The sequence below is a fragment of the Ceratotherium simum genome, chromosome 32 (genome assembly GCF_057802395.1).
Source record: "Ceratotherium simum simum isolate JZ-2026a chromosome 32, ASM5780239v1, whole genome shotgun sequence".
Classification (NCBI taxonomy): Eukaryota; Metazoa; Chordata; class Mammalia; order Perissodactyla; family Rhinocerotidae; genus Ceratotherium; species Ceratotherium simum.
Genome location: NC_141931.1, coordinates 16,389,896 through 16,412,680, shown reverse-complemented (window position 1 = coordinate 16,412,680; position 22,785 = coordinate 16,389,896). Strand labels below are relative to the sequence as shown.

At 38.7% G+C, this 22,785-nt stretch overlaps 1 protein-coding gene across 3 annotated transcripts in view; it reads left to right on the top strand.

The window, feature by feature from the left end:
• Positions 1–22,785, top strand: part of CACNB2 (calcium voltage-gated channel auxiliary subunit beta 2) — a 361,912-nt gene that overhangs the window by 213,991 nt on the left and 125,136 nt on the right. For 2 of the 3 annotated variants that reach the window (XM_004425315.3, XM_004425314.3), the window contains exon 3: positions 20,586–20,705. In XM_004425315.3, the coding sequence (XP_004425372.1) occupies positions 20,586–20,705 (120 nt within the window). Of the gene's footprint in view, positions 1–19,501; positions 19,762–20,585; positions 20,706–22,785 lie in introns of those variants that run through there. The other variant, XM_004425318.3, reaches the window with a different exon arrangement.

Sequence of the window (22,785 nt, the reverse complement as noted above, 5' to 3'; positions counted from 1 at the left end):
CCTCAAGCAAAAAGTGGAAGATTGTCAACAGATGTTAGCTGAGGGCCAATCTTCCTCACACACACACAAAAAGAAGGAATTGGAGTAAGGAATCCTTTGACTCATTAGATACTAATATTGTGCAAGCTGTATAATTTTAAGCCTGGCATATCATGTAATACAGAAGTTGACAAACTTTTTCTGTAAGGGCCAGATAGTAAAGACTTTTGGCTTTGAGGCCATGCATTCTGTCACAATCACTCAGATCTGCTGTGCAGTGCAAAAGAAGCCATAGGCAATCCGTAAATGACTGAGTGTGCCTGTGTTCCAATAAAGTTTTATTTATAGACGCTGAAATTTGAATTTCATATAACTTTCCCGTCGTGAGATATTTTTATTCTGTTGATTGTTGTCAACTACTTGAAAATGTGGCCACCACTTTTTTTTTTTTTTTTTAAAGATTTTATTTATTCATTTTTCTCCCCCCAAAGCCCCAGTAGATAGCTGTACGTCATAGGTTCACATCCTTCTAGTTGCTGCACGCGGGACTCGGCCTCGCGTTGGACGGAGAAGCGGTGCCCCGGGGCGCGCCCGGGATCCGAACCCGGGCCGCCAGCATCAGAGCGCACGCACTTAACCGCTAAGCCACGGAGCCGGCCCAGGCCACCACTCTTAATCCGTGAGCCGTACAAGAAGAGACAGTGGGCTGACTTTGGCCCAAGAGCTGTAGTTGGCTGGTCTCTGATATAATCTGTGTGGTTAGAGCCCTGAAGGTATTTTTATATCAGTAAAAGTGGAGTGCTTTCTACGTGAGCCTGGTATAAAATTTGAGAATGCCCTATGGATGGCCCTTTGTAGAAAGCTACTTTATTTAAGGTTTCTGAAAATTATCCTTGCCAACTCAAACATTAACCTTTGCTCCCTAATTCGGATGTTATGTTCAAATTTCTACCCAGACCTAGGAACTGATTGAAAATGATTTTTATGAAATACACAGGGCCTTGAACTCTTTCTTTAGGCTGTTTTGAAGGCCCGTTTTCTTTATGTTAATTAGGATCCAGGAACGTTATGCTTCGTCTGCTTGTGGAAGGTATTCCCATTAGAGAAATGGTCTAGTCTAGAGCTGGCATGGGGGCGCAGGGAGCAGAGGCGAGGAAACCTGGGAGGGAGAAATTACAGTGACTGACAACAAAGAAAACCCAGCCAATAATTATAGTAAACTTCTCCCTAGGCCTGAATACAAATCCTGAAATGTGTCATTTTTCACATTTGAATTATTATACTCAACGATGGCATACTTGGTGATATGTCAACATTTTAATTCTGAATGAGTGTTAATTGGATATTTTAGTGCCGAAATTATTCGTTACGTAAAACACCGAGACGACCTGAAGTTCTCTGATTTTTATAATTATATAGTACATACAGAATTTCTTTCTCTAGCTTTGATTGCTTTATACAAAATGTATTTGAGGCACATGCTTTAGATCAATTAATAATTCAGAGCTGTAATTATTAGACTCCATGGTGACTTGATAGTAAGAATCTTCCTGAATCAGCCTGTTCAGAGTTCGGGGCTGGTTGGAATTGTGAACTTCAACTTAAATAACAAAAAATATCTCCCCTGGATGTAATATACAACATGATGACTATAGTTAACACTGCTGTATGGTATATTTGAAAGTTGTTTAAGAGAGTAAATCCTGAGTTCTCATCACAAGGAAAAAAACCATTTATTTTCCTTTTTTTTTTTGTATCTCTATGAGATGATGGATGTTAACTAAACTTACGGTGGTAATCATTTCACAATATTTGTAAGTCAAATCATAATGCTGTACAGCTACTTAAATGTATACAGTGCTGTATGTCAATTATATCTCGGCAAAACTAGAAAAAAATACCTCTTGCTTCCTCCCTTTTCCTTCCAACTTCCTAGAACAAATGTGTTGGGTCCCTCCTCAGTCCACCGCAGTTCAAGGAGCTAGGGAAGAGTAGAGAACAATGCAGTGAGCAGTCCTTGCTTTCCATGGAGCTTTCTGTCATAATGTATTTGTTAGCTTCATAGAATTTCTTGCTCTTTGTCACTTTTGTTCCCCCCCAAGTTTGGAGGCTTATTCTCATTTCTTTACCAGAACCTATGTTGGTTTTTTTAAACATTTTTTTATTGTGGTAAAATATACATAATAAAATTTAAGATTTTAACCATTTTTAAGTGTACAGTACTGTGGCGTTAAGTACACGGACTAAACACTAACTCTGCATCCCCTCTCCCCCCCAGCCCTTGGCAGCCACCATTCTACTTTCTGTCTCTATGGATGTGACTACTGTAGGCACCTCATATCAGTGGAATCATACAGTCCTTTTTTTTTAAAATGTGATTCATTGCCAGCTATTAATTCTTATTTATCCTCCTCCTCCTTTTTTTTTTTTTGAGGAAGATTGGCCCTAAGCTAACAACATCTGTTGCCAATCTTCCTCTTTTTCTTTTTTCTCCCCAAAGCCCAGGTGCATAGTTGTATATCCTAGTTGTAGGTCCTTCTAGTTCTTCTGTGTGGGATGCCGCCTCATCATGGCTTGATGAGCGGTGAGTAGGTCCGCACCCAGGATCCCAAACAGCAAACCCCGGAGCCACCAAAGCAGAGCGTGGGAATTTAACTGCTACGCCACCAGGCCGTCCCCCAGTATTTGTCCTTTTGTGATTGGCTTATTTCACTCAGCATAGTGTCTTCAAGGTTCATAAGAAACTGTGTTTTAAAAAAAATTTTTAAATTTTTAAATTAAAATTTTTAGTTTTAATACAAACAGTTGCAGCTTTTATCTCAAGAACAATAGTGTTCATAATTCCTTTGAAAAAAATTTTTTTAAATGTTGATGGAATCACAAGCAATATTTTCATTTTGTTTTTGCCTTAGCCAAAAATGAAAGATTTTGTTGGTTAAAAACCCTTGAAGATTGCAGTATAGCTATGAGACTCAAAGTGCACTCTTTGCACGGGGATTAGGAACTATTTTGAGGACGATCCTGCTTTAATTTACTTTCCAAAGTAAATGAGAAATTCTTAATTAGGAAAACTAATTTTTAGAAGTTATTTTTAGAGAAAGATGCTTTGGAATAGTCTTCATTTTTCAGATAACTAAAGAAAATACGAGTAGGAAAGGAAATAAATAATATCACAACTAGGGGATCCTAATTTTAAGAAAATGTGTATAATTTTCTCCACACAATCCCCGTGCAATCCAAATTTTATATGAATTAGCACATTTCCCCCTGTATGAGGAAAACCGTAGTGCCCTCTCTCTGAGGTGGGCTGCTTTGCTTGTAAGCACCCCCAGGAGCCAGACTGAAGAATGAGAACAGTGGATTTTCTTCTGAAAGTAGAAAGAAGTGAGATCAAGTGTGAATCCTCGCTGCTGAGACAAAGTCTTCAGACACAGTGCCAGCTGGGGAAATTATACTCCTGGCTGCTATCCTTCGGTTCTGTTGTCAAGAATAATAAATAGGAGCCTGCACCTCTCCTACCTAATAGAAGCTTCGTTTTATCGTGACTTAATTGCCTACAAAGGTTGGAACGTGGAGCTAGAATTGTACTAGTGAGTGTTGCATTCATGACATATGTGGTTTATACAGACAGAAGTAGGTCTTGAAAAATATTATTTCCTGACGATGTGCGTTCATGATTCATGATGTGGCTCACCAAGCGCTCCAAAATCCTGCTGGCCATAGGCAGATGGAGTCCGCCCACTCGAGGCATCTCTCTGGACACTATGTGGAAGCCTTCTTTTACTTAGTTCTTCATAGAAATCACAAAAGAATAACTTGAAAAGGATTGGACTTCTATTGTGGAGTGAGACTTTCATATATTTTTTACCATATCATCATAATTGCAACAAAATTATGTATAATTTTTTTGTTTTTGATGAGGAAGATTAGCCCTGAGCTAACATCTGTTGCCAAACCTCCTCTTTTTGCTGAGGAAGATTGGCTCTGGGCTAACATCGCTGCCCATCTTCTTCTACTTTATATGTGGGATGCCACCACAGCATGGCTTGATAAGTGGTGCATAGGTCTGTGCCTGGGATCTGAACCTGCGAACCCTGGGCCACCCAAGCAGAGCGTGTGAACTTAACCACTATACCACTGGGCCAGCCTCAAAATTATGTATAATTATAAATGATATATAATGGGGCTCTGATATTGATTTGTGTTTTCAACTTAATTGAAAAAGGCTAAAATTTTTAGGTATAGAAAAAAAAAGAAAGAAAGAAAGAAAAGAAAAGACCATGCCCTGGATCTCTTCTTTTCTAGGGTTATCCAGATTTTGCGAGATTTTATAAGAGGGTTGTCTCCTCTCTTAGGCTTTGCAAATGCATATCACTCCAGGAACTGGTTTTCTTTCTGCCTCTTACAGTCATATCTTTCTCTGTACTGAAGAGTCCTTGCTGAGTTTGCTTGGTGTCTTTCCTCTGTGTTTTCTCAGACCATGGGATGGCGCGGATGCTGTTTCGCTTATGATTGGATGCCCCATTGATAGGAAATATAGATGCAATATTATTTGCTAAACAATCCACTGAGGCCACAGAAGTTGTCTTGTTATGTACTTGACACCAGTATCACCCAAAGTTTGATGTAATAGACATATACTTTATTGACTTACCCCAAAATATTTATTGAGCACCTACTATGCACCAGAGTGCCAGGTAATCAGCTAGGAGGAGAAGAGCCAGATGTCAACAAAATGAAGTCCCTGTCACTGTGGTCATCCCACCTTTGTGAGTCGAAGGCCCAGAGGACCAACAGAGGTTCAAATAGTGCATACCTTTATAATGACTAGGAAGGCCAATTTGAATTTAGAATTCCCCTTGAAATTCCACATGGAAACATAGCAGTGGGGAGAGAGCTGACACACAGCCCCCCGGCCTGTGAGGCTCTGTCACGGTCCATGAGGGGCTTTGTATGTGAGTAGACAGCCTGACCTATATATTCAACCTTCTGTTCATCACTCCCGCGTCAGCCAACAGCTGCTCTCGGCCATCTCTGGGTCTAGGAGTGTGCACACTGGTGGGGAGGTGTATCATAAGAAGGATAAACTGGGGAAGAGGCCCAAGCAGGCCTAAGAAACAGGCTCGTGGCCATTTGGCCAGGGAATTCCAGGGTCTCTGGTACCCAGACCATCTAGAGCTTCCCTGTATAATATGGCTGTCCTTGCCATGGATTGCTATTTAGATGTCGTCAATTAATTAAATTTAAAAAATCAGTTCCTTAGTTGTACTAGGTAAATATCAAACCAGATGTTGGCTAAAGGCTATCATATGGGAGGGCTCAGACATAGAACTTTTCTATTATCACAAAAAGTTCCACTGAACAGCGCTGGTTTAGAAGGAGAGGCGTGGGCTGCAGGTGGGCATGTCCTCTTGTGCATGCAGGGCCGGAGCAGAACCTTCTAAAGCTCCTGGCATTGGGCACAGGCACCTCCTTCCCAGATCTAAGAGCAGGCCTGCTTTATAGAGCTTGCTTTCTAACTGGGGGAGTAGGACAGATGATGAAAAAGTAAATGAGGATTAAACAAATATTTTCATAATCTGAAAGAATCTCCAAGGGAAATAAGCTGGGTGGTGTGATATAGAACTGTAGCAAGAGATGGAGAAGAGTTGCAAGCAATGGGAAACACAGAAGTAAAAGTTTCAAAGCAAAAAGAGCTTGGTATGTACAAAAAAACAAACAAAAAAGTGGCGTTGATGGCTGGAAGGTAGTGAAGGAAGAGAAAAGTAGTGAAAGATGTGTTCGGAGATATAGGCAAAGGCCAAATTATATAGGTAAGGAGTGGATTTTATTTTAAGTGGAAAGGGAAGAAATTGAAGTCTTTCAAACAGGGAGCGATGAGATCTAATGTATGTTTGAAGGTTAATCTGGCCACTGGGGGTGGAAGGATTGGGGGCCAGGACAGAAGCACAAAGACCAATCAGAAAGCTGTTGCAAAACTCTACACTTGGGGTTAGTGATTTGACTAGGGTTGTGGTGGCGAAGTGGAAGGAGGTGGGCAATGATATTTTGTAGAGGTGAATAACAGAGCAGCTTCATTTTCAGCCAACAAATATTTATTGAGTGCCTGCTGTGTACCAGACCCTATGCTAAGTATCAGGGATTCAGCAATGAACAAAAGTGACACAAATCCCTGTCTTCATGGAGTTTACATATCAGTGAGGAGAGTCAAGCCATAAACAAATACCTCTATGCTGTGCCAGAAGGTGGGAAGATGGAGAATCATAGAGCAGAGAAGGGAGTAGTCAGTAGCTGATGGATTGCCGTTTTAAATGCTACAGTTATTTATGTCAAGTCTGTGACCTGTGACATTGGAGATTTACAAAGACATTTTGGAAGGAAAGAAAAAAGTGTGTCCAGAAGCAGAGCTGATGGGGCCCAAGAGACCCCATGGTCCCTAGGAGTCCTGTCCTTCACTGAGTCAGTATTGAGACCCCTGAAAATCAGTGCATCCAGCTTCCTGCCTCTGGGTCATATTGGCAGTATCAGTGGTCGCGTTTTGGGAGTAACTTCAATATTTTTCATCATAAAAATAAAGTTCACCTCTTCTTCAATTGAAAAAAAAATCCAAGTAACGGCTGTGTATATGAAAAATTTACCACAGAAATTGAGAGTACGGAAAGATATTACAAATCTCTGATAGAAAATGACCTAGGGGGCCGGCCCAGTGGTGCAAGCAGTTAAGTGTGCGCGCTCCTCTGCCGCGGCCCAGGGTTCGCCGGTTCGGATCCCGGCGTGCACCGACGCACTGCTTGGTAGGCCATGCTGTGGCAGCGTCCCATATAAAGTGGAGGAAGATGGGCACCGATGTTTGCCCAGTGCCAATCTTCCTCAGCAAAAGAAAAAAAAAAAAAGAGGAGGATGGCAGATATTAGCACAGGGCTGATCTCCCCCCCCCACAAAAAAAATAGGAAAAAAAAATAAATAGTGATCTAGGAATTTTGTTTTTAAATGTATCTTTTTAAAGTATTATGAACATGGGACACACACACACACAAATTTCAAGCATTACAAAGGTTACATAGTAGCAAGTAAGATTGTCCCACCCCTGGCCCTGAATTCCTCAGGTTTCCTTCCCAGAGGCAACTGTGTTACCAGTTTCTTGGGTGTCCCGGCGTGGATGTTCTCAATAGGAGAATAACTTGCAGAGCTTTAAGAAGTCCAGATGCCTGGTCCCACCCCTCAGAGGTTCTGGTTGAATTGGTCTGAAATATGGCCCAGGCATAGAGATTTCTCTGCAGGTTATTTTAATGTGCAGCCACTTAAATATTCTAGAGATAGCCTAAATACTAATATATTCTTTAAATAATATTTATACAAATGATAGCAGAACAGTATCCACTGTTGTGCCTCTTGCTTTTTTTTTCTTTTTGGAAATAGATCTTAGAGATTGTTCTGTGTTAGCACATGTAGTTAGATATACCTTGCTGTTTTTAGTGTCTGAATATTATGCTTTCATATGGATGCAATATAATTCATTTAACCAATCCCCTAGTGATGGACAGTTATGTTATTTAAAGTCATCTGTTAACACAAATAATGCCTTAATGAACATTCTTATATATACGTCCTTATGTATATATATCTCTGAGATAAGAGTTCTGGAATCAGAATTTGAATTACTAGTCAAAAGTTAAATGAATTTTCAATTTTGATGAATACTACTAAATTTTATCCCTAAGGGGCAATGCATGAGAGTACCATATTAGCAAGTGCTTTGCTTTTAAAAACACTAGTATTTTCTTTGATTTTGCCCCTTTTAACATCATAACTGAAGTTGGGCATTTTCTATATGCTTAAAACCATTTCTTTTTCTGTGAATATCTCTTACTATTTCTTTTTATTTTGCCTCTTTCTCTATGCGATTGTGGATCTTTTCCTTATTGTTTTCCGAGATGTATTAATAGATGAAGGAAATCAACCCTTTGTCATTGGTAGATATTCTTTCCAATTTTATTGCTGGTCTTTTATTTATGATTTTCAATTTTAGTAAAATGAATGGCTCTTATTGTTTGAAAGTTTTAAGTATCTATTGACAGCTGATCCAGGTACTGTAAGCTACTTGAGGACGGGAATGTGTCTTCTCTGTTCTTGAATCTTCAGGGCCTGGCACGTAGTAGGTACTTGTTGAAAGAATGGTTGCATGTAAACGTGATGATGATGATGATGAGTCATTCAGGCTGATTCCATGAATTCATCCAGAAGAAGTTAGGGAATTAATGGAATTATCATAATTTAATTTCCTTCATAATTGAATGCATCGACTTATACCTGAAGTACCGAGAGCCAAAAGGCATATCCAGCTGAATTATCTGAATTAGCTGAGTTATCTCAAAAGCCTTCCTCTTGCTCCTTAAGCTCTAGCTCCTTAAACATGCTAAGAGCATTCTCCTCTTCAAGTTGGTTCTTCAGGCCTTGGAACGTTGTTCCCTTACCTCTTTCTATAACTTGTTGCCTGTCAACTTTAAAACCCAGCCTAAATAATATTTTTCCTTTTGGAATCCTTTTCTTAGTCTCGCTGCTGCCTTCCCTTCTAGCACTCTGTGCTTTTCCTTTACAGGAATTACTAAAATGGTCATAAAATATTTTTTTTGTGTTATTACCTCACTATTTGTAATGTCTGTCTCCCTCATTGGACTGTAAACTCCAATCATGTCTTCTTCCCAAATGTACACTGGTGTTGGGGATACAGAGGTAAAAAAAAAGCAAACTCCCTGACCTCATCATGGATATTACATTCTAATGTATGTGTATGTTGAGGAAGGAGCGATAATAATAATAATATTTAGTTGTACACAATACTAAAGCATTGTCAGTTAAATGACGTGGAAGACTTAGTTGATGTGTATCTTTGGTCTGGAGTGCCTGAGTCTGGTGTCTGTTTTAACAGTAGAAGCATCTGGCATATAACATGAGTGCTCTACCAAGCTATGGAACAGTAGTCACCAGGTCGCAGTGCAAAGGTCAACAGGCAGTGGTCACCAGGCCTTTTGTAATCTTTACCAAACTGTCAAGCCATTATTACCCTGCTTGATGGAAGTTGTACCATCAGTGAAGTTCATTATACTTTTAAATTTAGAGCATATATTTCCATGTGTCTTTGTCCATTCGGGCTCCTATAACACAATACTATAGACTGAGTGGCTTATAAACATCAGAAATTTATTTGTCATAGTTCTGGAGGCTGGGAAGTCCAAGATCAAGGCCCTGGGAGATGCAGTGTCTGGTGAGAGCCCGCTCTCTGGTTCGTAGATGACCATCTTTGCTATGTCCTCACATAGCTGAAGGGGCTGGAGAACTCTCTGGGGTCTCTTTTATAAGGGCACTAATCTCATTCATGAGGGCTCCACCACCTAATACCATCACCCTGGGGATTAGCTTTCAACATATGAATTTTGGGGGCACACGTTCAGTCTATGGCATCACGTTTTGAATATTTGCAATAAAGAACACTTTATTTGTGAGTCAGGAAATATTATATGAATTGCTTTTCACCAACTGTATATGTCTAGTGTTTTGTTAAACATTCTTAATATAGTCTGGATTTTCTAACATTATTATTATATTAATATCACCAAGAGCACATTTCTAGCTAAACAATCTAAAATTTTCAGCCTATTTCTAAACACAGATTTGTATGAACCAGATTGTCTCTAGTTCTTAAATCACCTCCTGATGGTCTGTTAGCTGCTTAAGGGATACATTAACTATTTTAGGTCAGTGGGGTACTTTGCAATGCTTTATTACTAAATGCTCCATACCACTGGCACTTTTCCAGCCAAATCCCTGATCGTGTAGCCTATTTTTAATATTAAATCTCTCTGAACCAAAGTCATATCTTTCTGGAAGGTTAAACTTTTAGAACAGTATATTAATAATTTACTACCAAATTACTGAGTCATTTGGCCTGCTTAAGTATCTAACCTAGTACCAAAAAATTATTTAAGTAGTCATATAAGAAAAGCCCAATGTTTCAGTGGAAATTTAAAATAATCGTTTTAATACATTTTCTACAGAGAAAAGTAATCCTTTAAAATGTTAATGTTTCATGTCTAAGTACTCTTCTTTTAATTCTTTTTCTTCCCTGATAATAATTCCTGCATCAACATTTACTTTATTTCTTTTTTTTTAAAGGTACATAAAGAGCCTTTAGGAGACCCAGAGCTCGCCTCCCTTCCTCACGTGCAAAAAACTGTCGGGTTAAATCAACTAATTAGAGAAAATATGTATCTGCCAACCCTCTTTTTTGCAACACCAAAAATATTTTCAGAGTATTTGTCAGACATTTCAATTGCAATAAGAAAGAGCTTTTTACTTCTATTCACAAAAATGGTAACATTACAGAAAAAATTTAAATTAGCCCCCCAAATTAAAAAAAACAATGAATCCAGTCCTATCTCTTCTGTCATTTTTGTGTACTCTCAGTAATTTTACATACATGAATGTATATGGTTATAGAAATGATTCAGTTTATTTTATTTTTTTACCAAATATGATGATCCTAAACATTTGCCTTTAATGCTCTTTCATTTTGGTAACTATTTTTAAGGTTTGTAATAATCTACTAGGTTTATAGACTATGATTTAAGAATTTTCTTAAGAAAAGTCACAGAAGTGAAATTATTACTCTAGATATATATCTAGATACAAATTATTGGCCAAGATATATATCTAGATACAAACAAAAAGAACATTGTTTTCCCAAAGGGTTGTATGAAAGTCAAAAACTATCAACAAACTGATGTGACAGCATCAGTTTTAATGTATCCTCACAACGTTGTGAACTGGTACTTTGCAAAGAGTACTAGTTTAGTGAGGACATGGTATCGTGTTTAATTTAGTGAGGTTGAACACTTTTTGTAGATGCTTGTGACTAGCTGATGTTTTCGTGAATTTTCTATTCATAATCTTTGTCTATTTCTATCTATTGGTCTCATTTTTTTTTCTTATCAATTAGTATAACTTCTGCATATGCAAAGGAAATTTCAGAGGGTAAAGTCTTTAAGGGCTGAAGCCATATCCCTTTTGACAGCAGTGGAGCTCCTGGAGGACACGTATGATGGCTCTCCTTTAATGTCTGTGGGTTGATTGCTCATTGCCACCTGGGAGAATTCTCTCTGGAAGGCAGAAGCCAAGATTCACTGTTTGATTGTTCTGCCACTCAAACAAAGGCCCGCTGCTGGACGTGTCATCTTTTGATGTGACCTTTATTAGTAGTGGAGAGCCTATTAAGATGTTCCAGAGTTTTGTATTTGTCCAGTTAGTCAGTTGCATTCCTTTTAAATATATTACCCAAAATTGCCTGAAGAAATATCTTCCTCCTGTGCTGGCCTGATGTTTCAAATGTTCTCTCTTACTAGAAGTTATATGTATAGTCACATTTTCTGCTGTGAATTGACACTCTATCCTCACAGGAATGGCAGGGATGGTGCATGAGAAGCAACAGTCAGTAAACAGTCATACAATATGTCATATTTACAATATATTTTCAACCATCTGTAAGAAAATTTTCAAGAATATTGTTTCTAGTAGCTTCGATTTAGTATACTCATTTTACAGAGGGAGAAATTAGCCCTGGGAGTATTTACGTGACTTCCCTATGGCTACAAAATGAGTCATTAGCAGCTCTGGGAATGGAACTTCAAGTCCCTGGAATGAAGAAGGGGAATTAATGGGAAAAGAAGCTTCATAGAAAATAAGCTTTAATTGTCTTTTCAAAATATAAAATCTTTCTTATGTTTCTTGGAAGAAGGATGCTATATAAATTTTAAATATAATGACTTTTTCTTTTTCTTTTTTTTTTTGAGTAGCTTGCTTGTTATGAACATGTTTATTTAATCAACTGACCTAGAGTTGACATTTATACTAAGTTAATGAACTTGGTATTTATTGAGGTGTATGACAAAACACCAAGTATATCTTCAGGCTGATGTCTTTGATTCTTTTACTCACTATAGCCAATATTTATTGGTCATTGACTATGGGTCATTCAGATTTCTGTTGGTGTTGAATAAGAAAGAGACATGAGAATGTTTGGGGATGTTTAAGAAGATTTAGAAATGTTTAGGAATGCTAAATAGAACCCCGTAGAGTGGAAGAGCTTCAAGATAAAGGATGTGAGAAAGAATAGGCTCTCTCTTTCTGGTAACTCTTATTCATTCAACAAATGTTTATAGAGTATGGATTCTGTGCCAGGCACTATTCTAGGCACGTGGGATAAATGAGTGAATGAAACAGAAAATAATATTTGCCTTCCTGGATGTTATATCCTATTGGAGAGAGACAGATGCTAAACAATAAATATAATAAGTAAATTATATTGTGCATTAGAAGATAAAAGCACTTTTTTTTTTTTTTGGTGAGGACAGTTAGCCCTAGCTAACATCTGTTGCCAATCCTGCTCTTTTTGCTCAAGAAGATTGGCCCTGGGCTAACATCTGTGCCCATCTTTTTCTACTTTATATGTGGGATGCCTGCCTCAGCATGGCTTGATAAGCAGCATGTAGGTCCGCGACCGGGATCTGAACCTGTGAACCACAGGCTGCCAAAGTGGAGCACACAAACTTAACCACTACGTCACGGGGCCAACCCCAGCACTATTTTTTTTTTTTTTTTAAGTACAACAGGGTAAGTGAGATTAGAGATACTGGAGAGCAAGCAGTGGGGATTACAATTTTAAATAGGATGGTCACGGAAGGCTTCATTGAGAAGGCAACCTTTGAAGCAAAGACTTGAAGGAGGTGATAGTAATATGAAAATCTAGGGAGGTGCCTGTGAGGAACTTCATGGAGGCCAGCGAGGTTGGAGCAGAAAGAAGGAGGTGTGTGTGAGGGGAGAGTGTAGGAGATGGGTGGAAGGGGAGATATACACAAAGGAGACTTAGAAGGAATAGCCAACAGGTGAGAGAAAGACCGAGAGAGTGGTTTCTTGGAAGCCAAGTTGAGAAAGCAAATACAGGATAGGGAGTATACTAAATAACTATACTAAATGTTACTGATGGGTCAAGTAAGATGAACACTGAGAACTGACCATTGGACTTAGCCATATGTCACTGGTGACCTTGATGGGCAGTTTTGGTGGAGTGGTGGGAGAAAGTAGGTTTAAGAAAGAATTGGAAGAGAAGAATTGAAGTGAGGATAGACAACTTCTTTTAGGCATTTTTTCCTGCAAAAGAGAGCAAAGAAATGGAGTGGGAGCTGGCAGAGAAAGTGGAGTCAAGGGAAGGTTTTCTTAGAAATAAGAGCATGTGTGTGTGCTCCTTGGAATGATCCAGTAGAAAGAGTAAAAGTAGTGATGTCCACACAGAGTTTCTGGCAGTATCTATACCCACCATAAATTCCTATACCAAAAACTTCCTATGTACGATTGACTTATTCACTCCTTTTCCCTCATTTAATTTAATTTTCTTCAGCAATGTTTTGAGAAAGTCCAACTCTCCCAGGCACTATTTTTCTTCCTCTTGACTACTCATTCCATTCTCATGACTGAACAGTAAAGTTTTTTGTAAGAAATTATATAGCATGAAAAATTCTTGTCATCTGTCACCATCACTAAATATATATTAAAGGCCCAAAACACTCTCCCAACAGACACACACACAAAATATTGTAATGTAATTATTAAGGAAAATTATATATCCTATGCCCGAAATCCAAAATTCAAAATAATATTAAAATCGGCCATCTAATTTTAACTTTTTCAAAATGGTTCTTTTTGACAGCGTCAAATTTTCCAAATATTGCACAGAAGCTCTTCTGCAAAATATAAACAGCCATCATACCCTCACTTTAAGGAATAATTTGGTGATAACGGTGTTTTAATATATTACTCTTAAAGATATGTGAGTTAGTCACGTCTCTGAGCTTTAGACCTACCATTAGTACTTTTTAATAACTTCAGCTTCAGTGCTGAAAACCAGCAACTGTTCCTATTGAACTGAAAGGTCACTCAGAAGACACTTGAATTCCAGCCAGCCTCAGGCAAGATTAGCTGCCAAAAAGCCTGCGAGGGCCAGCTTGCCAAAGTTATGTTCCTTTTCAGGGAAAAGAGAAAACTTTAAATAGCTGGTTTCTTGACTTCCATTGTTTTCCTTTTGTACTTCTCTACTTCCCATTGTAGATAAGTAATGAAAGGGATGCTTTACACTTTTGAGATACTCTGAAGTGAGGAAAATTTCAGAGTAGCAGCCAACTCTTCGAATCCTTTCCACAAACTAGCATTACGTTGATGAATGAGAAATTATCTGTTTCATTGGACCCTCATTGTACCTTCATTGTGCCTGTTGGAAAGATAAAATTTGAGAAGATGCATATGTGTAGTGTGTGTGTGTGTGTGTGTGTGTGTGTGTGTGTGTGTGTGTGAGAGAGAGAGAGAGAGCGCGCGCGTGCGAGAGCGGGAGTGTGCACGTGCGCATGCGCACACGGGAAGTTTGGCAAAGATAAAGCGAAGAACCTGGAAGTCATCTTGACACTCTATAACCCTTAGAAATGGCTATATGTGAGCCTGGCAGACAAAAAAAGATACGTTTTTGATTAACATAAACATCAGTTGCATGTAGGGATTTGTTCTGGCTTTTATTTTTATGAATTGATGCATGCATGGAACTTGAATTCAGATGCTAAAAGTTGACTCCTACCTGTATTGATTATTAGCATTGTAACCTCTGTCAGGTAACTTCACTTCTCTATGCCTCAGTTTTGTCATCAGTAAAAATGGAGATGATTAGAGATTAAATTATGTAATGCTTGTGAGTTAGCACAGTGTAAGCATTCATTAGAAATTAGCAATTATTATTATTCATATACATAGTCTAATCTTACTAAATTGATTGCCCTAATTCTTAACATTATATAGAACAATCTCAAAAATATACTGACTTTAGCCTTTAAGAGATAGTGCTGGATTTAGAAGGAAGAAAATCAGAGAAGTCTGTTTAAATCTCAGAAAACATGATTGTTCCAATAATGTGGAATTTACTGACAACTTAAATGCCACTGCTAATTAAGAAAATCAAATATGTGTAAGGAGTTTTTCTGTGAGGTGATGCCATATAAACAAGGACTCCCAGAATCCATATTCTAGGTGTGCTTGAGTGTGTATCTACTTGTAGAGTAAGAAAAAGACGAGGAGGAGAGAGGAGAGAGCTTAAATACTCTTGAAAAAGTAGCATATTAACTACAGTGACCTCTTTTCAGTTCCTCAAACTGCTAAGCATTCCCTGTCCTCAGGGCCTTAGCATACGCTGTTCCCTCTGCCTGAACATCTCTTTTCTCGGCACATCCCAGGGCTAACTTTTTCCCTTTACCCTGTGGGTTTTAGCTTAAATATTATTTCAGAGTTTATCTCATCATCCTAACTAAAGTAGCATCTTCCCACCATTCATTCTATTATCTCAGCCTGTTATTTTTTCTCATTATAATTATTTTTTGATAACTTTTTTAAAATTGGTCTCCTTCACTAGAATATCAAGCTCCATGACGGAAAGGAAGCTTTAATCTTTTTCATAGTCATATTCTCAACGTTTAACTTACAGTTATAGCACTTAACAGTTCTAAATGCATGTTTTTTTGTAAAATTTAATCTCTTCATCAGAATATACTATAACTACACAAAGTTTATAAATTTTCCTATATTCTCGAGAAAATTGAAGCTAACATTTTAGCTTTTACATAATCATGAAAGTAACACACAGGGATGAGCTGGCATAGATTGATTACCATCACCTCCATGAGTACTTTGACATTAAGCCAAACGGTAGGCCAATCACATTTGAGATTTCTTTACTGGATGGATTTGAACAGTTATTATGTGACATTTGCAAACTAAAGTATACAATCTTAACGAAAATGTGCTTCATCTCAATAGCCCATATCATGGTTGAATTTTGGAAGTCAGGAACTCTCATTATCAGTAAAGAGTTTATGGTTTTGTTTGTGAAGAAATCAACAAAGCAGGGGTTAGCAATTCTTAGAGAGATCAAGATCTCATCACAGAAAAAAATGTTAATTCTTCTAAACTGTGAAAAGGGATGATGATATGAGAAATGGAAGAATTATCTCCCCCAACCAACACAAGCAGACCGTGCAAGACAGACAGACCCTTTCCCCTTGATCTTTGGCCTCAGAAGTCTATCCCATTTTGCTTTATTCTAAAAATGTGGGCCTGACCAGTGTGGCAATGGGATGTGTGTCTGTCCGTGGCAGGTCAGGAGGAAACAGTTGAAGTCAGGTTTGCCGTTGCCTTAGCATAGTCCTATATGTGAGGAGGGCGTTTGAAGTCCTGAGGATTGGAAGTTGGACATAGCTTTGTCTAGAATCAAACTAGCCCGAGGATACCGTGAGAAATTGATTTTGCCCAAGAGCATTGCTTTAGACTTCATATGAAGATTTCCTACAGAAATAGATGACCAATTTGTGATCAAAAATGCCACTTCTGAATAGGCTTATGACTCTTATCCTTTTGGCTTTAAAAGAGAAAATACAAGAACGCTCAAGAAAACTGATCCTGAAAATATTTATCACTGTGAAAGAGTAGAAGACGACATCAAAAAAGCAAACTTTATAAATACAAAATATATGCTAAAGAAAACGGTTGATGCTTTTTGTGCAAATATTTGACGTAAAGGTGGAAAAAGAAACTGAAAAGTAGAGAAAAGCATCAATTCATCCAATAAACTAAATTTTCCTGTAAGCAAAGATCACATAATTGGAGTGAGAGTTCTGGGACTAAAAGGAGAAGATCCTGGTTGAACTATTATTGGTGGTCGTTAGGTGCAAGTTGCCTTCTGGAACTGTACAGTGAGGAATGAGGATATTAAGACGTAGAAAAGGAAATATGGGTAGCTGAACACGTGATGTGCCTGCAAGGACAAAGACTACAAAAGATCATCTAATCACACGGTAGGAGCCCAAGAGATCAAGGGTGCGTCTTGTAATTACCTATCCTGGAGTTATGGAAGTGATTGCCAGCTGTTCCTGACCGAAGACTACTTGAGGAAGAATGACCCAGAAAGTCCATATGGTACTGGAGGCAAAGCTTAATTAGATCTATCCCTTCTAACTGCATAAATCCACACTCCCAGAAGGAAGGAGATTAATTGTATTGCATATGTGGGGAGGGTGACTTTGAAAAAGGCAAGAACTCTGGAGGCTAACGCATGTTACTATTTAATAGTGGCCATCTTTGGGTGGGAGGATTTAAGATGCTGGTTATTTGTGTCTCTCTCTTTCTACAATGGGCACCTGTAACTTCTAGAATGAAAAATATTTTGAATGTGTATACTATTACAGATAGAAGGAATGAAAGTAATGTGGCTCCTTCTATCAATTACACTAAACATCAGTTCACGTTCACATCTCATATTGTAAAATAGTCAAAGGTTAATAAATTGTTGCAAATATTCAAAAGGTCATTGCCAAAAGTCAATGTAGCTTTTTTTTTAACTGCTTAATTATTTGAACCTGGAAACAGGTCTCAAAATGTGCAATTAAAAGTTACATCTGATTATTAGCAAAGCACATTTTAAATCTTATTTTGTCTGAAAGGGAATGAGATTGCACACAATTGTGTGTGTGTGTTATGCTCCTTCCTCTCATTATGGGGTTCTTAATAACAGAAGTTTTGTATCTTCACTGAGGTGTGACCTGAACGTTTGGCCAGGCGATTGGGTTTAAAATGCCAACATTTGTGACAGTGGTGCCCGAGATCCTTTATGGGGTATTAATTGTGCTTCCTGGTAATTTTGTACTGTGCCACGCCTGCTGTAGGAAACCCTCTGGGAAGATTAGGAATCCCCTAGCATGTGTGTTGGTGTAGAAAAACTCATATCTCCCTTGTGAATTTTACTGGGACAAAAAATTGCAATGCATTTTCTATCCTCCATGCATTTTACATTCACTTCCTAACAATATAAATAATCTATTTATTAATTTATATTATGATCCACAATTGAGGTGCATTCGATCTGTAGCTTTTATTCTAAAGCCCCTATTCTACTGTATTTTCTAGCATTTATGGCATGAAGATTGGTCTTAGCCCAAAGATGACATGAAGGAAGGGAGCGAGGAAGAAGGGAAGGAAGGGAAGGAGAGAAGGAAGGAAGGAACAAGGAAGAGAGGAAAAGTGAGGAAGATTTTCTTAAGAACACTATTCTTTCATTTGTATGAGACTTTACAAAATAAATTCCCCCCACCACACTCAAACAAAAATGTAGTTTGGAATGCGGTGATAGAATTTTATGTTTACTTTAAGAAACCCGGAAGTGTGTATTTCTTCATAAGCAAACTTGAAAAATGTAACCCCGAGGCTGGCCCGGTGGCGCAAGTGGTTAAGTTTGCACACTCTGCTGCGGCAGCCCGGGGTTCGCTGGTTCGGATCCTGGGCGCACACAGACGCACCGCTTGGCAAGCCATGCAGTGGCCGCGTCCCATATAATGTAGAGGAAGATGGGCACGGATGTTAGCCCAGGGCCAGTCTTCCTTAGCAAAAAAAAGAGGAGGATTGGCAGATGTTAGCTCAGGGCCCATCTTCCTCACCAAAAAAAAAATGTAATCCCGTTAGTACAGGAAATGAAGTATCTTTCCTTCTCAAACCTCAATCAAGAAGATTTGGACTCAATTGTTCTATGAATCCTAACTCGAGCCAAGCTTTGAAATTTCTTTGTAATTATTGATATAACAATTCACACTGTTATTTATTCCAGCGACTTTATTTCCAATAGTAGTTTCTCAGTTGGAGAAGCAGTTCCAAGTCATCTTGAGCTCGGTTAAACTCATTGCTGTGATTACTTTCAGGTCCTAATTAAATGGGCAAATCTCTCTTTTGCGTCTTGTTTGGGAAATCACAGGCAATCAAAAGCAGTTTGATATTATGATTGATGAGCATTATTTCATTTCTGCTGTCCAATAATGTATATACTATTTATTATCATGAATTGTCTTCCGGCATAGGATATACTTTCTGAAGCAGGGTAATGCAAAGGGATCATTAAATGAAAACATTACATGCTTTGTCTTGGAGAGAGTGTTTCATTTGAAACGGAAACATGACAAACATACCATGTGCCTGTTACTATAGAACCGAAGAGCCCTTTCCAGCTGTTTACACTTCGGATGCAAAATGGCAATTTGACATAGACTAACAGTGTGATGTGAGCATCTGCGTTTAAAAAGGCTACATATGGAGCATGCCCAGTGCGGTGAGTGCGTCCTCCGCCCTCCCCCTCCAGATCTCTGAAGATAAGGCTTGAACTTTGCACTTGCAAATATCACTGCATACGTTTTGCACTAGGGTTTTTGTTTTTTTTTAAAGGTTCTCTTACAACTAATTTCCTTTAACAATCCAAGAGGAGGGAAGCGAGTCTTTAGGGTAGTAAGATGCATTAAGTTGAGAACGAGTTGGTGCCTGTCTTTGAATGCACTTGAAGTGTTCTTTATTTTTAAAGCAATATAAAGCATTCGAGTGTTTGTTTTCCCCCCTGGAATGGGAAAATAAGAATCTCCTTGGATTGGAGTCCTCCGGGGTAGGGAGTGAAAGCCCCGGAGGCAGAAAGGGAAGAGAAAAGGGGCTTGCCCAGAGCATGGATAGGAAGGGAGCAGAGGTTCTCCAGGGCTCGGCGCGCACGCAGGGTCTGTGCCCGGGGCTGCAGCTGCGGACGAGAAAAGCGCTATCTGGCTAATGAAGGCTACCTGGGTCAGGCTTCTGAAAAGAGCCAAGGGAGGAAGGCTGAAGAATTCGGATATCTGTGTAAGCTCAAGGGCTTTCGTTTGGGGGAGACGTTATTTTGTCGTCGCTTCTGCTGTTGCAGTGAGTGCTGGCAGGGGCTCCCGTGGTTTAGTAATATGATCCTGATTTCGAGAGAGGGAGCCAGGGAGAGTCCTGTAATTTTCAGAGCTCTTTTTCCCGTGTTGTGATTTATTGCTGTAGGAGATATCCCGGGCCGGTGTTTTCTGTAGACAGCTTTTCTTAAACCTCTATTTAAGGGTGTTGAAAAATGTGTTGCTTAAAGATTGAGTGAAGCTGGCTGCTGTCGTCTCACGGGCTTGTCAGAGAAGGTATCAGGTGAATAAAAAGGGCACAAAAGGATGCTTAAGATTAAAGTGGGAGTCATCTCACGCTAGTGACATTTCGGAGAGTTCAAGTGTTTAACTCGTTAGACTTTCTTTTATGTTTTTTTATTAGACGTATCTTCTTTTGAGTTGTAGATACCTGCTTTGGCGTGTAGATTGTTCTTGAAGCTATCCTTGAAACCCATCTATGCCCTTCAGCCCTGCACTGCACCACGCAGCTGGTTTAATTATAAAGGACCTTGTTCTGGCTTCCAGAAAGTATATCCATTGGAACATAAGGCTTGGGCAGGAATGGGAACTTAGTAGGCACCACTATCCTAGTGAATGGTCTGCAAACCAGAGCAGGATTTTTGTGGATGGTTTGCCACAAAATGGGTTATTTTCTCCTCTTTTCAGGAATTTATAGCACAATCTAGGAAGCTCACTGCTGTGTCGATGAGACTTTTCCAATGCAAACATCATAGATGGAATCTATTTTAAAATGTAAATTTTCCTCCCAAGGGTTCGGCAGACTCCTACACCAGCCGTCCATCTGATTCAGATGTTTCTTTGGAGGAAGATCGGGAGGCAGTGCGCAGAGAAGCAGAGCGACAGGCCCAGGCACAGTTGGAAAAATCAAAGGTAAAACCATTTCCCCCCTGCCAAGCGCTTTCTTTGCCACTTGTGCTGGGTCCATGATGGGCCACCTGTGGAAGTTGCTCCTAGAGGGAATGTTTGGCTTCTTATGGTATTTCAGTGTCTGGTTTAAAAGACTTCAAGACGTGGAGCGTATTTTCTACCTTAGCAGAAAAAAGAAGTGTGATATATGAGTGGTCTTGCCTTTATGTTGTTTTATAATCCAAACCACTTGTTTCCATGCGAGGATGGTTTATTTAGACACAAAAAAGGATGCCTGAATATACAAAGAGGAAAACCCATCTAATATCAAAATGATTTTCCTTCATTTTTCCAGTAAACCATTTCTCTGTTTAGAAAAACAAACTTTCTTCAAGCTAATGTTTTTTTTCTTAGACTTGAACAATCTTTCCCCCAAATTTTACTCTGTAGATGTTTTATATTAGTCTTTTCTTATATCTAAAAAATGCATTGCATTATGCTTTTCAAAAATAAAGCAACAAAGGATTTTATTCATTAAAAATATTTCTTCCCTTGGAGTACTTTCTTCTCCATCCCGTAATAATAAAGTGCGTATATATGGAAACGGAATTGGAAATCAGATTTGAAATATATAAGTACAGAATTGAGCTGAGACTGTAATTGTAATGATTCAAATTCATCTTCCTATGCAGTCATTTGAATAGCAGCTATTTCTAAAGCATACGTTGTTATTCACGTTTAAGGTACCTTGGCTTATGTGATACTCGGTAACTTTTAAATGAACATATTTTGACACAGTTGTTGGTTTTCTTTTGAAAAAACTCCTGCTTTGAAAAAAGAGTAAGTACTGTGGTGATCTTGTGAAAAAAATCAAGGGTAACATTAGAATACTTCTGCTGGCTGCTTCATCTCTGAGATGAGTAAAATCTGTGTGTTGCTATGGGAATCGTGGTGTGGAGATTCTGGTTTGAATGCATGGACAGCCCTTATGTAATATTCATGACCTCTAGCACAGCTGCTATAGTAGTTTACAGGGGAACTGCCAGGAGACCTTGACTTCTAAAAAGCAGTATTTCTGTACATCAAAACAGTGTTCTCACCTCAGCTGGCAGGGCAGTCATCTCCAGGTCTGACAGTCTTGACTGCAAGATGGCTCATAAACAGCAGGAGCAGGGAGCTGATAAAGCAAGGTGTGGTCCAGTTGCCATTAGCTAATCTGCCCTACCAAAGTTAACCATTTAAAACGTTATGATGCAACAACATGGATGAACCTGGAGGACATTAGCTAAGTGAAATAAGCCAATCACAGAGGAACACATACTCTGTGACTCCACTCATATGATGTATCTAAAGTAATCAAATTCATAGAAGCAGAGAGTAGAATGGGGGTTGCCGGGGGCTGGGGGAGGAGGAAATGAGGAGTTGCTATTTAACAGACATAAAGTTTCAGTTATGTAAGATGGGTAATTTCCAGAGATCTGCTGTACGACGTTGTGCCTATAGTTAACAGTAAGTATTGTACTGTACACTTGAAAATTTGTTAAAAGGGTAGATCTCTTGTGAAATGCTCTTACTACAATAAAAAAATTACGAAGTTGAAATTAAATAATGAAGAAAAAGAATGATGCATGACAAGTAAAGTTTATTGCCACAAGTTTGCGGTGTAGCTAATATATGTTTTGATTTAGATCTGAATTCTACCTTCTATATTTTGCACCAAGGTGCAAAGAAAAGTCAAGAAAAAAACTAACAGTTTGTATTCCAGAAATAAGAGTGTTCTGTTTGCACTAATTTATTCATGTGATTTTCACATACCAAAATTAAACAGCTTCTTGGATTCATACCACATCATCATACAATTCGATGTCTTGTAGGTTTGGTTTTCAAAGTCTTTACTTACCTCTCTGGGGCATTTTTGTCTAAGACCGTGTGCTGTAAATCTTGAGTTAAGTGACATAGCTGCACAGAACTTTTAAATATCTTTAAATATCTGTCAACCCAGTGTGGATCAAAATATTGATCCTAAATCAAGCCAGGTTCATATTACTTGTCGTACAGACTAAAAAGTTGCTAGTTACAAATGATGTAGAAGATGAAAGAAAAT